At 56.2% G+C, this 12,966-nt stretch overlaps 1 protein-coding gene across 1 annotated transcript; it reads right to left on the bottom strand.

Moving 5' to 3' along the window:
• Positions 1-1,496: 1,496 nt before the first annotated feature.
• On the bottom strand, positions 1,497-11,611 carry ZNF710 (zinc finger protein 710). The gene is made up of 4 exons (XM_012643730.1): positions 10,129-11,611; positions 6,447-6,638; positions 5,768-5,942; positions 1,497-1,675 (listed from the first exon to the last, which is right to left on the bottom strand). Exons 1-4 carry the CDS (start codon positions 11,587-11,589, stop codon positions 1,506-1,508), a joined length of 1,998 nt encoding a protein of 665 aa, XP_012499184.1. The 5' UTR covers positions 11,590-11,611; the 3' UTR covers positions 1,497-1,505.
• Positions 11,612-12,966: the final 1,355 nt, after the last annotated feature.

Genomic DNA, 12,966 nt, shown 5'->3' with positions numbered 1-12,966 from the left:
TTGGGCCGAAGCTGGTAGCTTCATCTGGGACTTTGGGGACAGCCCTGCCTGCCCCTCCTCACCAGGGCCTCAGGAGGCAAGTGGGCGGGAGTCAGGGCCCTGGATTCCTGAATGTGCTGCTGCATTGCCCTGGACCTGCAGTCCTTGTCCTCGGCTCCAGGGGCAGGAGCTGGTGTGGGGACAGAGGGAAGACAGCAGGCGAGCCAGGGAGTGAGCTGGTGGCTGAGCCGTCAGCGGCCCTGGCTGCCAGGATGGGGCACAGCCAGTCGGCCACTGGAGGGGGCCCAGGCAGGGTGCAGGGCTGCCCGGCCTTGGGAGGCAGGCGGCTGCACCTCCAGGGCCAGAGTAGCGGTCCCCAAGGAGCCCCTGCCCAGCCAGGCTGCTCTCAGCAGGGGAGCTCGAAGCACACACAGCACACGAGAAAGCTTACGTTTGGAAAAAGGAAACGCGTCTCCATCAAAAAAGATAATAGGTGACACAGAATTGGAAAGAAAAAAATAAATTACCTTCAAAATACCCCCATTTGCTCAAAAAAAAATTTTCCCCCCCTTTATGGTCTTCATTTTCCTTCTTAAATATGTTGCTCTTTCCTGGGAGCCAGCTAGCTCTTGGCTGCCCCATCCTCAAGATGCTTACCTGTGAGAGAGTATTTTCGTCCCCCTTCCCCCCACAGGGGGTCCCTGGCCTCCCCCCGACGACAGCCCCTCTTGGTCCCTGCTGACGCCCTCACCCTGCCCTGCCCCTTGCTCAAGGGCCTCCTCCTGTTGGTGTTAGTGGGTGCCTGGTGCGAGGCGTGTCCCGGCTGTGTTCACGCGGGGGCCCCGGGGGTGCTCCAGCTCGGGACAGACCTGGATGACATTTGTTGAGATCGACTTTAGGGACACCCACTTCCAGACAGGGCTGCGGGACAGGGGCCTTCTGGGGGTGGGCCGGGGAGGGCGTCAGCCGCATGCAGGCCTGGCCGAGGAGCGTGTGGGGGCACCAGGAGGTAGAAGGCGGAGGGCCCTGCCTGGCTGCCGCGGACAGGCTGGGGAAGGGGCGCCAGTGGGGGCCGGCAGGGGAGCTCAGACACCCCTAGAGGCAGGGGTTGGTTAAGAAGAGAGACAAGGCGTGGCTCAAGTGATCTCGTCCTCCAGCGTGAGCACCCCTGAAGAGCTCTGCTGGGCCTGGAGAGCTCCCAAGAGCCTGCGCCTTCGTGACCTGTCCCCAGCGGCCCCGTTTCTCCCACCCTCCCCTGGCAGCAAGCCAAGGAGACCAGACCCAGGCCTCCTGCGTCACCTTTCCTCGCCAGGATGCCTGGGCCTGTGCCTGGCGCGCGGCCCGGGCCAGTAGTACAGTCTCCATTTGGTCTAAAGGTCCCTAGTGGTGCAAATGACTCGGGGAGGCGGGGCCGGGCCAGTGGGGCAGTAGCTTGTTTCTCAGCGGCAGGAGGTGCAGCCTGCAGCCCATGGGCCTCACCCCACACCCCAGCCCCCCGGCCCCTCGCTGGGGTGGCCCAGCTTGCGCTATAGCACGTTGTAGTAGGCCATCTCCTTCATGGCCTGCTCGGTGAGGACGCTGGCCTCGGCGCCGCTGTCCACGCCGGCGTAGGTGTAGGCGTTGTCCTCGAAGTCCTCCATCTCCTGCTGGCTGTCAAGCTCGGAGGGGTCAGCGCCTGTCAGCTCCATCATGGGGTCTGCAAGAGAGGGGCACAGTTAGGCCCGGGGGCCGCCACGTGCGAGGAGCCAGTCACTGCCATGCGGGAAGCAGATGACCTTTTTAAAGAAAAGGCTTCCCAGTCATTGCTTCCAGAGGATTCTCAGCTGCCTCTCAGCTTTCCCCGGGATGCCTGAGGCTCCTGTGGCTTCTCAGACGGGCCACAGACCGTCAGCCCTAACTGCACGTGGGGGCGGGTGCCGCTGTGCGAGCCCTGCAGGCCGGCCTCCCAGTCTTTGGGTCACGCTTCCACTGCCCCTTCTAAGTCACTGAGCCCTGCTTACTCCTCTGCGGTGTTTCTCACTGGCCCCCTGCGCGCGAAAGCCTGCCGCGACATCATGTCCCTGCCGCCACATCGTGTCCCTGCCGACCACTCATTCAGCACCTGCTGCGGGCCGGGCACTTCACAGCCCTCATCTCTTCGGAGGCTCACAAGCCCATTTAGCAGATGCAAAGGCTGAGGTTCAGAGAGGTTAATCCACTTGCCAAAGGTCACCCAGTAAGTGCTGCTGTTTCGAGCCACTGTGCTGCTCTGGCTCAACTCGCAGGAGGGAGCTGTTTCTCCTCGCCCGTCCTGGCGGCATCCGTGCTTCCCACCAGCTCCACCCGGTACCCCTGGGCCCGGCTCTCCAAGGACAAACGTGCACCCAAGGTAGGTTCACCAGGACACATGAGGCAAAAACGCTTAAGAGACCTCTTGTAATTTTATCAAGTTGCAATCTTGTTACAAAGATCTGGGGCCCCCCCGGGAGGCTGGCTGGCCGGGACTGCGGCTGACCCCACATGCACTCTGGCCCTGTCCACTGAAGAGATATGCGTAGCAGCACCCTGTCCTCTACCCATTCCATGTCAGCAGTGTCACCCCAGCTGTGACAACCAAAAATGTCTCCAGACATGGCCAGATGTCACCTAAGGGCACACTCACCCCTAGCTGAGAACCAGTGCTCTAAAGGTAATCCCATCCCATGTCAATTGGTGGTTCAGGAATAGAAGGTGACCCAATCCTGGCCAGGGAATCACAAGGAGAGGCCTGCTAGTAAGTTCTTAGGATGTTCTCACTGGTTTTAAAGAGCTCAGGGGAGCAGGCTCTAACTCTTCTACTGAATGTGGACAAGGAAGCTCATCGCCCTGCTAGCCATTAGCAGCCGTCTTGTGACCATGAGGAAAAACCACAGCAGTAGCTGTGGACAGAGGAAGCCTAACCCTGATGTTATCATTGAGAGCTGAATCAGCCAACCCTGAAGATGGCTAGACTTCAAGTCATTTCTTAATCTATGTCCTTGTGTAAGCCAGTCCGAGCAGCGGCTGTGACTTGCGCCCATGGCATCCAACACCCTGTGAGTCTTCCTGACAAAGCCGATTGTACCAAATCTTACAGACTAGGCTGTTTCTTCCTCAAATCTTAATGCTGCAACCTCATGCTATACAGCTGGTCATAAGAATAAGCTAAATAAAGCACCCTGAGAAAATAGCCACCCCCCCATCTCTGCACACAGACCCCACTTTGTTTATTAGGTCTACTGGTCTTGCCCAGTTGGCTCCAAAGAATAGTCCGTGCCACTTTTTACATGGACGTGGGTCCACCTCCCAAATTAGAGCCCCAGGGTTTGCTGGGCGGTTCCATTTCGGATGTATACTGCCTTCCTCCTGCAGGAGCGTCATGCCCGGCTTCTCAGACACGGCTCCGCGTGAGAGGAGCCCTGACTATTCCAGGGCCAACCCCTGCCCCCGTCTCATCTGGCACAGGAAGGAAGAGAGCAACCCTAGGCATCCCTGGTTAGGACCCCATACGGAGAGAGCTTGCACCCTAATGATCCCTGGGAACAAGGTGTGCAATGAGTCTTTTTTTTTTGTTCCTCAAAGGGATTACCTGGTAAAAACCAGAAAACCTGCTAGACAAATTCTAAAAGAGCTGTAACTCTGACAGTCTTTTGATGGCCTGGTTATTTCCAAAACAGCAAGGTCTGTTCTGGTCCTTCCTGGTGGGTTAGCTGCAGGGCAGGACCACCAGAGCAGCAGTTCTGAAACTCTCCTGCACAAGGAGTCACCCAAAGTGCTTAAAAAAAAGTCCTGATTCCGGGTCACATTCCAGATCACTGACACTCAAATCTCTGGAGTCCAGACTCAGGCATCCGCGTTTTAAAAATCCCTCAGGTGCAGCCAATTTGAGAGCCGTCTCTAGAGTCTGATCAAAGGTTGTGCAAGGGAGGTCCCTGCACTTGGAAGCCTCAGTAAGACCTGGGAACCTCTTGGAAATGCAAACCCTCAGGCCCCACCCCAGCCCTCAGAATCCGCAGCCCCGGGTGGGCCCAGCCGCCTGTCGGGCAGCCCTCCAGGATTCCCGCACTGCTCTAGCTCAGTGCCTCTCAAACGTCACTGAGCACAAAGCCGCCTGAGGATCTGCCTGAAATGCGATTCTGACTCAGCAGGTCTGGGGTGGGGCTGAGAGGCTGCATTTTTAGCAAGATCCCAGGTGGTGCCCATGTGGGGCCTCTGACCGCATCTTGAGTAGCAAGGAGCTACAGAGAGCATCTATGTGCCGCCAGCAGGGTTTCATTCTCACCTACTGGAAGCAGCCTTAGTAGACAACTGAAAAACAAAATAAAACAACAACTGAGACAAGTGTTTCTGCCAGAAAACCCAGGCCATTCACTGGTCAGCTGCTCCGAAGCCACAGTCAGGGCTACCGCAGCCAGCCCCCAACACCTGACTGGTTTCTAGTAAAGAGGCCCCTGTGGCAATCAACTCACCTGGGCACTGCCGAGGCACGTTCCCAGCCAGCGTGCCTCAGAGGGCGCACCAGAAATAGCTCCACGCTGGAGAAGCAGCCTTCCTCAAGTGCTATCGGCTCCCTCCTGCCTGTAGAATAGCTAAACCACCCCCTCCCCACATGAGGCCAGAGAGATCAACTGTTAGCTCTGTTGTGGCCTCACGTAGGTGCTCTTAGTACTGACCAGTGCTGGAGGGAGGGGCTACTGCTAACACTTGGGGATGTTTTATAACGAACAGCCTCTGAAACTTCTACCAGCTGCTGAGGTATAGGATCCTGTCTGGAAATTTCTCCCAGATCTTAATGATGGGACCATCGGACCCTCTCCTGAATATGTGGGTTACTTTCTCTTTGGCAGGCACCGTGAAGAGCATGACTGATTGTGTTACACTCTGCCTTGGCTGCTGGGGAGCTCAGAGCTCCCCTCTGCACGTCCATCAGACCTCCCACGGCGTACTTGGAGTTGTGACCTCACCTAGCTCTCCCTTATCTTTCCAGCTGCCATTTTTTCCCTTTTATTACTTTTTTTTGAGACAGAGTCTCACTCTGTTACCCATGCTCGAGTGCCGTGGCATCTGCCTAGCTCACAGCAACCTCAAACTCCTGGGCTCAAGCGATCCTCCTGCCTCAGCCTCCTGGGTAGTTGGGACTACAGGCATGCACCACCATGCCCGGCTAATTTTTTCTATATATTTTTAGTTGTCCGGATAATTTCTTTCTATTTTTAGTAGAGATGGGGTCTTGCTCTTGCTCAGGCTGGTCTTGAACTCCTGACCTTGAGCGATCCTCCTGTCTCGGCCTTTCAGAGTGCTAGGATTATAGGCGTGAGCCACTGCACCTGGCCCCTTTTATTACTTTCTTTCCCATCCACTTATTTTAACAGTTATGTCATGGTAATGAGATAAAGTGTCACCTCCTATGTGTCGTGATCTTGACTGAGTTACCTAACTTCCCTGTCCTTCACTTTCTGCATCTGTAAAATGGGGATAACAGAGCTAACCTCACTTTGAGGATCACATGAGTTAATAAAGGCCTGGCACACAGTTAGCACTCAATAGATGTTAGTTATGTTTTTATTGTTATTGTTTATGTGAGCCCACTGAAGTCCTTTGAAGAAGACATAAATATCCCATCATTATCGCCATGATGGCCCTGCAGGGTCCCCCCCTCTCCAGGCCTGAGCCCACCCTAATGAGGTCTCAGCCTTGGCCAGCCTCCCCACTCCCTTAACTGGACAGGCAGCTCCTGAGTGCGCCATGTTGGTGTCATTCCTGCTCTGTCCATTGCGCATGGCCCACCCACCTTGGCTGTCCAGGCCGATGTCCATGACGCCATGCTTGACCTTCATGTGCCGGCTCAGGTTGCCCTTGAGGTTAAACTTGCTGGAGCAGTAGGGGCACTTGAAGGGCTTGCTGCCTGCGTGCAGGTGCATGTGGCCCAGCAGGTTGTACATGCGGTTGAAGGACTTCCCGCACACCTGGAACACACCAACCCGGCGCCATTAGCCTGTGGAGAGCCCGCCTTCCCCAGACCCCCAGCCCACTCCCACCTCCGTGGCCAGGCCACAGTCCCACTCAGCATGGACAATGCTCTCCTTGTCCTTTTTTACGTGACTCCAGAAGCCCACGGGGCAGAGAAACAAGCCATTCCCTGCTGGTCCTTACTCCTGTGGGTCTGCCCCGCTCTCTGAGCTGGAGTCACCGCAAACTCAGACCCGCGCGGATCCCCAGCGGCACCGAGTCCCAGGCCTGGGCTTTCCCTGTGGCCGCACCGCGACCTTCCCTCTCTCCCCAGTTCTCAAGAAACACAACATCAGCAGCTTTTAAGATCTGAACCCCCCTGCCCACCCTAAACCCCAAAGCCCAAAGCCCAGGCTAAGTTCCACCCAGCCAGGGCTCCCCCTGCCCGCACTGGCTATGTGGTCCCGCGGACACCAGGCCACCCGTGAAGAGGGCGTGGCCCCGGGCCTGCCGCCTCGTACCTTGCATTTGAATGGCTTCACGGGCGAGTGTACAATCATGTGTGTCTTGAGGGTCTGCTTCTGCACAAAGGTCTTGAAGCAGATGTGGCACTGGTAGGGCCGGACGCTGGTGTGGATCAGCATGTGCCGCTTCATGTTCGCCTGCAGGGTGAACTCCCGGCCACACACCTCGCACTTGAACTCCTTCACGCCCTGTGGGGGGAGGGTGACGGTCAGGGCCACACGATGGGCACAGTCTCCGGGAAATGTCTCTTCTCAAGGGGATTCGGAACCGCTACCACTTGTTTAAGCCACCGGAAGGATGTCGGGGCAGAGCCACTTCCTCCAGGGAAGCCTTCCGGCGACAGGCAGACACGGGCTGTGTCTTGTTGTTCCTGTCCACACGCCTGCTGTCTCCTGCCCCAGGGTGGGCGCGCACCTAGGTCTGCGCCAGCACGCCGAGGCAACCGTGTGCTCATTCATTCATTCAGCAACCGTTTACTGGGCACCCACTACAAGGCGGCACCCTGCTAGGCACCAGGGGCCTGGGGTCAAGATGCGCAGTCTGTCTGGTGTCTGTGCCCGTGTCATCAGACGGAGGACGTATGTACTATGTTGACCCTCAGTGCTGTCTCTTGGTGTTCTTTTTGGTTCACGGAACCCTTTGAGAATATGATTAAAGCTATGGACACCCCAGAAAAAAATGACACTTAGGTCTGTGTAGAATTTCAAAGGTTCTCAAACCCCCAGAGCCCCTCCACTGACCCCCTTGAGAGGGTGTTTTCCAAACCTCCCTGGCGGTAAGAGCCACCTGCAGTTCTTGTCCAACATGCAGCCTCCCAGGCCCCTCCCAAGAGTCTAGGTCAAGGGGCTAGGAACGGCCGGAGTGTTTACGCTCAGCAGCGCCCCACGTGATCCTCATCTCCGATAGGTTTGGAACACTCGGTCGCAGGAGACACAGACTCCAGGCCGGGGTGGGGAACCTGTGGCCTTCTCATTTCAAGATGGCTCTTTTTTAAGCATCAAAGGAGGCAAGAAAACCTTCATCTTTCTCTTCTGCACCCCTTTTAATAAAAGGATTTGCTCTGTAAAATTTGGGTTCAGTCAAAAGGCCACACTCAAGGATCCAGAAGGCCACTCGTGGCCCCCAGGCCGCAGGCTCCCCACCCTTGCTCCAGGGAAAAGCCCTCTGGTTTGGATGTGAACATGCTTTTCTGTGGTCTGAGGTGACTCCCAGAGCCGGACAGGGTGCCGTGTACAGAAAGCGTCCAATTCATTGTCTGGGGAGGAAAGTCAGGATAAAAGCTGGAAGCTGTTTTCTCTTTGCTGAGTAAGTGGTTTAGTAGGAACCCAATGGGACAGCTATGGTCACAGCTGCTACTCACTGCTTGTTTGGTCCAAGTTTTGTATGTATGTACCTATGTATGTATGTATGTATTTAGTTAGTTATTTTTAGATACAGGGTCTCCCTGTGTCGCCCGGGCTGGAGTGCAGTGGCTTCATCACAGCTCACTGTAACCTTGAGCTCCTGGGCCCAGCGATCCTCCCACCTCAGCCTCCCAAGTAGCTGGGACTACAGATGTGTGCCACCATGCCTGGCTAATTTATTTTTTGTAGAGATGGGAGTCGCACTATGTTGCCCAGGCAGGTCTTGAACTCCTAGCCTCAAGCCATCCTCCTGCCTAAGCCTTCTAGAGAGTTGAGATTACCAGGCATGAGCCACCATGCCTGGCCTGCATTGTAATTTCATAGTTCCGTTCTCTTAGCACACGGGCTGTGTCTCGCTTTCATACCCGCCTGACATGCTGCAGATGTGCATGACCACCAGGGGGCCCTGCCACTCAGGAGTTTACTTGATAAGCACGTGATGTGCATACTGTACACATTTAGGCTGATGATAGGTATGTTTTCGATTTTATTAGCCTTTGATTTTTGCTTTCAGCTTTTCTTCACAGTATTATTTATCTTATAACACTCTGTGGAGTTGTGGGGATTTTTAAGTCTGACGGTAGAGGAGAAAGATGGCAAATATATATTTTTTTGAGACAGAGTCTCACTGTGTTGCCAGGGCTAGGGTGCCGTGGCGTCAGCCTAGCTCACAGCAACCTCAAACTCCTGGGCTCAAGCGATCCTCCTGCCTCAGCCTCCCGAGTAGCTGGGACTACAGGCACGTGCCACCATGCCCGGCTAATTTTTTCTATATATTTTTAGCTGTCCAATTAATTTCTTTCTATTTTTGGTAGAGACGGGGTCTCGCTCTTGCTCAGGCTGGTCTCGAACTCCTGAGCTCAAACAATCCGCCCGCCTCGGCCTCCCAGAGAGCTAGGATTACAGGCGCCCGGCTGCAAATACATATTTTTATACGGCACGTATGCGATCACCCTCCACTCTCATCCTTTGCAGACATCAACAATCAGACGGTTTTACTGCCGAGCCCAGATTCAGTTTCAGAATCCTTCCGAACGTTACATTCTGGGCAGCTACTACCAGCTGACCGGAGGAGCCCCTGCAATGCAGCCTACAGATGGCTGGATTCTTGGCCCTCAGGCTGTGGCTCCCCCGCTCAGTGCAGTGGACATTGTGAGAGATGAGGTCACGAGTTGGACCTGGTATCACTAGGCAGCCCCCACTGGAGAGAGGAAGCACATGTACACGTGGCTTTGAAGGGTTAAGTGGGTTGGATTTAGGTCAAAACCATGGGGCAGCCAAGTGCATGCCAGGTGGGACTGTGAGACCTGAGAGGCCTCGTTCCACCTGCTTGGATGGGAGGGCCTCTTGGAGGAGGTGACGCTGGCTGAGGGCAGGGGGAGGAGGGCAGGGGAGATGGGTCCGGGTTGGGCCTGGGGATACCGCAGACCACAGCAGTGCCACTCGGTCTTCCATCTCACAAACCACTCTGCCTACGTTAGACATGTTCTAAAACCACCTGTACTCTTCCATGCCATTATTTTTCCTAACATCTACTCCCCCTTTAAAATCAAATGTATTTAGCCTGTTCCTAAAGGGAAGTCAAAGGTTTTTATATATTTCTTTTTTTTTTTTTTGAGACAGAGTCTTGTTCTGTCGCCCCAGATAGAGTGCAGTGGCGTTATCATAGCTCATTGCAACCTCAAACTGCTGGGCTCAGCTCCTGAGTAGCTGGGGCTACAGGTACTTGCTGCCACGCCTGGCTAGTTTTTTCTATTTTTGGTAGAGATGGGGTCTGGCTTCTGCTCAGGCTGGTCTCAAACTCCCAAGTTCAAGCGATCCTCCTGTCTCGGCCTCCCAGAGTGCTAGGATTACAGGCGTGAGCCACCGCGCCCGGCCAATATGCTTTTGTAATGATCAAGAGAAAAGGATGCCCTCTGTACTTCTGACCATTGGGTTCGGATGCCTCCCCGTGGCATCCTGGCCTCTCTCCGACCTCAGCCCTCTGGAAAACAGGCGCGTTAGGCTACTTCAGTGATTCTCAAACTGTGTTCCTCAGGTCCTGCAGGGGTGCCACAAACATTTCATTTAAAAAAAATTTTTTTAAATAAATAAGGGCTTACTATTTAAAAAACTTATTTCGATCATACAGTATTGCTTTCTGATACTTATCTAAATAAATACGTAACTGTAAAAATAAGAAACGTTCGTGTGCGTACTGCCCACGTGACTGCATCGCGGACCCTGGGAAGTACCGGGTGACGAGGCGGGAGGAGGCCGCGGCAGGCAGCCTTACCTTGTGGGTGAGCGAGTGCTGCTTGAGGTGGTGGATCTGGCTGAACTCCATGCCGCATTCGGTGCACACGAAGGGCCGCACGTTCTGGTGCTTCAGCATGTGGTTCTGCAGCTGGCTGCGGTAGTGGAAGGACTTGTCGCACTCGAGGCACTGGTAGAGGGTGGGGCCCTGGTGGGAGGCCAGGTGGCGCTTGAGCTGGGTCAGGGTGGAGAAGTCCAGGCCGCACTCGACACAGACGTGGCAGCGGCCACTCTCGTGCTTCACTTCGTGGGCCTTGAGCTCGCTGGGGTAGGCGAAGCCACGTCCACAGAAGTGGCAGCTGTAGGGCTTGACCTCCGAGTGCAGCAGCATGTGGCGCTTGAGGTGGCTGGTCTGCGTGAAGGCCTTGTGGCATACCTGGCACTTGTGGGGCCGGGTGCCCTGGTGCGTCAGCAGGTGAGTCTGCAGGTGGCTGGGCTGCTTGAAGAGCTTGCTGCAGTGCGGGCACGAGTGTGGCTTGATGCCGTTGTGGCCCAGGATGTGCGTCACCAGGTTGTACTTGGACGTGTACGACTTCTCGCACATGCGGCACTGCCAGCGCTTCTGGCGGTCGCCCGCCTCCACCAGGTAGGAGTCGTCAATCTGCACGTTGATGTCCAGCCGATCCAGCTGGGCCTTCTTGTGGCGCTCCACTGTGGAGCCCGCCGCGTCGGCCTCAAACTCACCTGCCTCCTGCCACACGAAGCCCTGCTCTGGCTTTACAGCCTCCGGGGACTCCATGCTGGGGGCCTCGGGGTCACTCAGAGGGGCCAGGTGCGGTGGCTCGAAACCACACTCAGCGGGCAAGGCCTCTGGCCCAGGCAGCGCCATGCTGGGCTCGGGGAAGCCATCCCGGGCCGGGTCTGGGAAGCGAGGGTCGTACGGGGCCACGTCCAGCTCTGGCCTCGGCGTTCGGGGCAGGTGGCGGAGTGTCCGGGGCTTGCGGCTGAAGGCGCTGAGGTCGATCATCTTGACGGCGCTGCTCTGCACCAGGGCCTCGCAGGCACCGCTGGACACCTCGGCAGGGGCTTCTGCGGGGCCTGCATCCTTGTTGTCGCCAGACACGGAAACCTCATAGACCTCCTGTTCCTCTTCCTCCTCCACCTTCTCGAACTTGACCTTGGGCACCAGCCGCACCGGGGGCCGTGTCTTCCGCCGGGTGTGCTTTTCAAAGGCTGCCTCCACCTCCAGCACCTCCTCCTCCGCCGGCTCCTCCAGGGCCCGCCCATTGCAGGCCAGCTGGTAGACATCGGGGCCTGGTGGCCCAGGCTCCCCCATGGCCGTCCCTGACAGCTCGGGCCCCAGGTCCGGGTAGAAGGCCTCAGCGCTTATGGTGGCTCCAAAGAGCTCATTTTCCGAGACCAGGCCCAGCACGGCGGCCTGGGCCAAGGACAGCACCACCACAGCATCCGTCTGTGTCCCTGAGTCCATGAAGCCCTCCATCCCGTGGAGGCTGCTAGGAGGGCATCGCTGTGGGCGGAAAAGGGAACATTAACACCGTGGGCTCAGCACTGCGCGGACGGACGACAGACACACTGAGCGAGACAAGGCCTTGGCTGATTCGGGGTGTGTCTGGCCCTGACGTCTTTCTATTCCTGCTTTTGGAACAGGGCACCCTTGTAATTACGGGGAGCAATGATACCCTTTGTGTATCTACCCATCTCTACCATCTCCCTGTGGGATCCCGGGGGAGCCCCATGCCTGTGCTGGCCTCGGTCTTCCCTTCTGTAAAAAGGGGAGGTCGGATTTCCCTCCAACCATGTTCTACGGGTCCTTCAAGAATTCCTCAAAAATCTGATTCAAAAGGCAAGAGGATTCTACTATTTTTAAAAGAGTTTTAAAAGCCCACCTACTCGAATATAATAGGTACCGCGTTCCAACACATTCAGTAGCCCCCCTGGCTTTGTTGCCAAGATAATTAATTTTGCACAGACCTTAAGACAGTAGATGAGGCGTTAACTGTCACCATTTGTAACAACTTGGCTGTATGAATGAAGATACATACATACATATGGCAAAAACAAGGTGACACACAGAAACCAAATAGGAGCCTAGGCCAGTCTCAGACATCGGCTGCCACCCGTCAGCCCTGATGCTAAATCTCTATCAAAACAGGTTACTGTTTTTCTTGATTAGCTAAACGTTATGCATTTAAATATCTAAACTTGTAAGGATAAAATATGGTTTTTATCTGCCTTATACACTGGCGTGCCATGTCAGCTCTGACGTGGAAGGGGTCCTTGGCAGCGGCCGCATTGGAGGACTGAACTGACGCTCAAACCGGCTTCACAGTCACGGGCTCAGATCTGACGGCAGCGTGCCCACCTGCCCAGGTACAAAGGCCAGCACGGCAGCTCCCCCTTCCTGGGGCTCTGGCGCGTCAGTGGGCCCTGGGCACTCCGTGCAGCCGGGCCGCCCTCGCCCTAACCCTGCTGACTCCTGCTCCTCCCGCCCTGGGGTCTTCACAGCTGTCCCCACCTGCCTCGGCACCCTCTTCAGACTTCCCCGGGGCTATGGCACACCAGTAATGGACCAGTGGCCGTGTGGCGGCCTCCTCCTGGGCCTCAGATGGTCACGTCGATGCCCCTTGCCCCAGTGCCCGGGCTGCTGGCGCAGCAGAGGAAGGGGCGGCACGACGGGGTGCCTCCTGCCTGCCCTGCCTGCTCTCCTCCCGAGTGGCCCTTCCTCAGGAAACCGGCTCCGGGCCTGGCGCCCCCTCCCCCAGCGCCCGGTGGAGCTTCCCCTTCCTGCGGCCGCTAAAAATACCCCGCACAGGAATTTAGCCTTCTCGAGGCTGACACTAAAGATTAAACTGTGAAG

This window comes from Propithecus coquereli, unplaced genomic scaffold (genome assembly GCF_000956105.1).
Source record: "Propithecus coquereli isolate 6110/MARCELLA unplaced genomic scaffold, Pcoq_1.0 Scaffold20, whole genome shotgun sequence".
NCBI classification, from domain to species: Eukaryota; Metazoa; Chordata; class Mammalia; order Primates; family Indriidae; genus Propithecus; species Propithecus coquereli.
The sequence above is the reverse complement of the archived record's forward strand: the minus strand, read 5'-3'. Positions and strand labels throughout refer to the sequence as shown.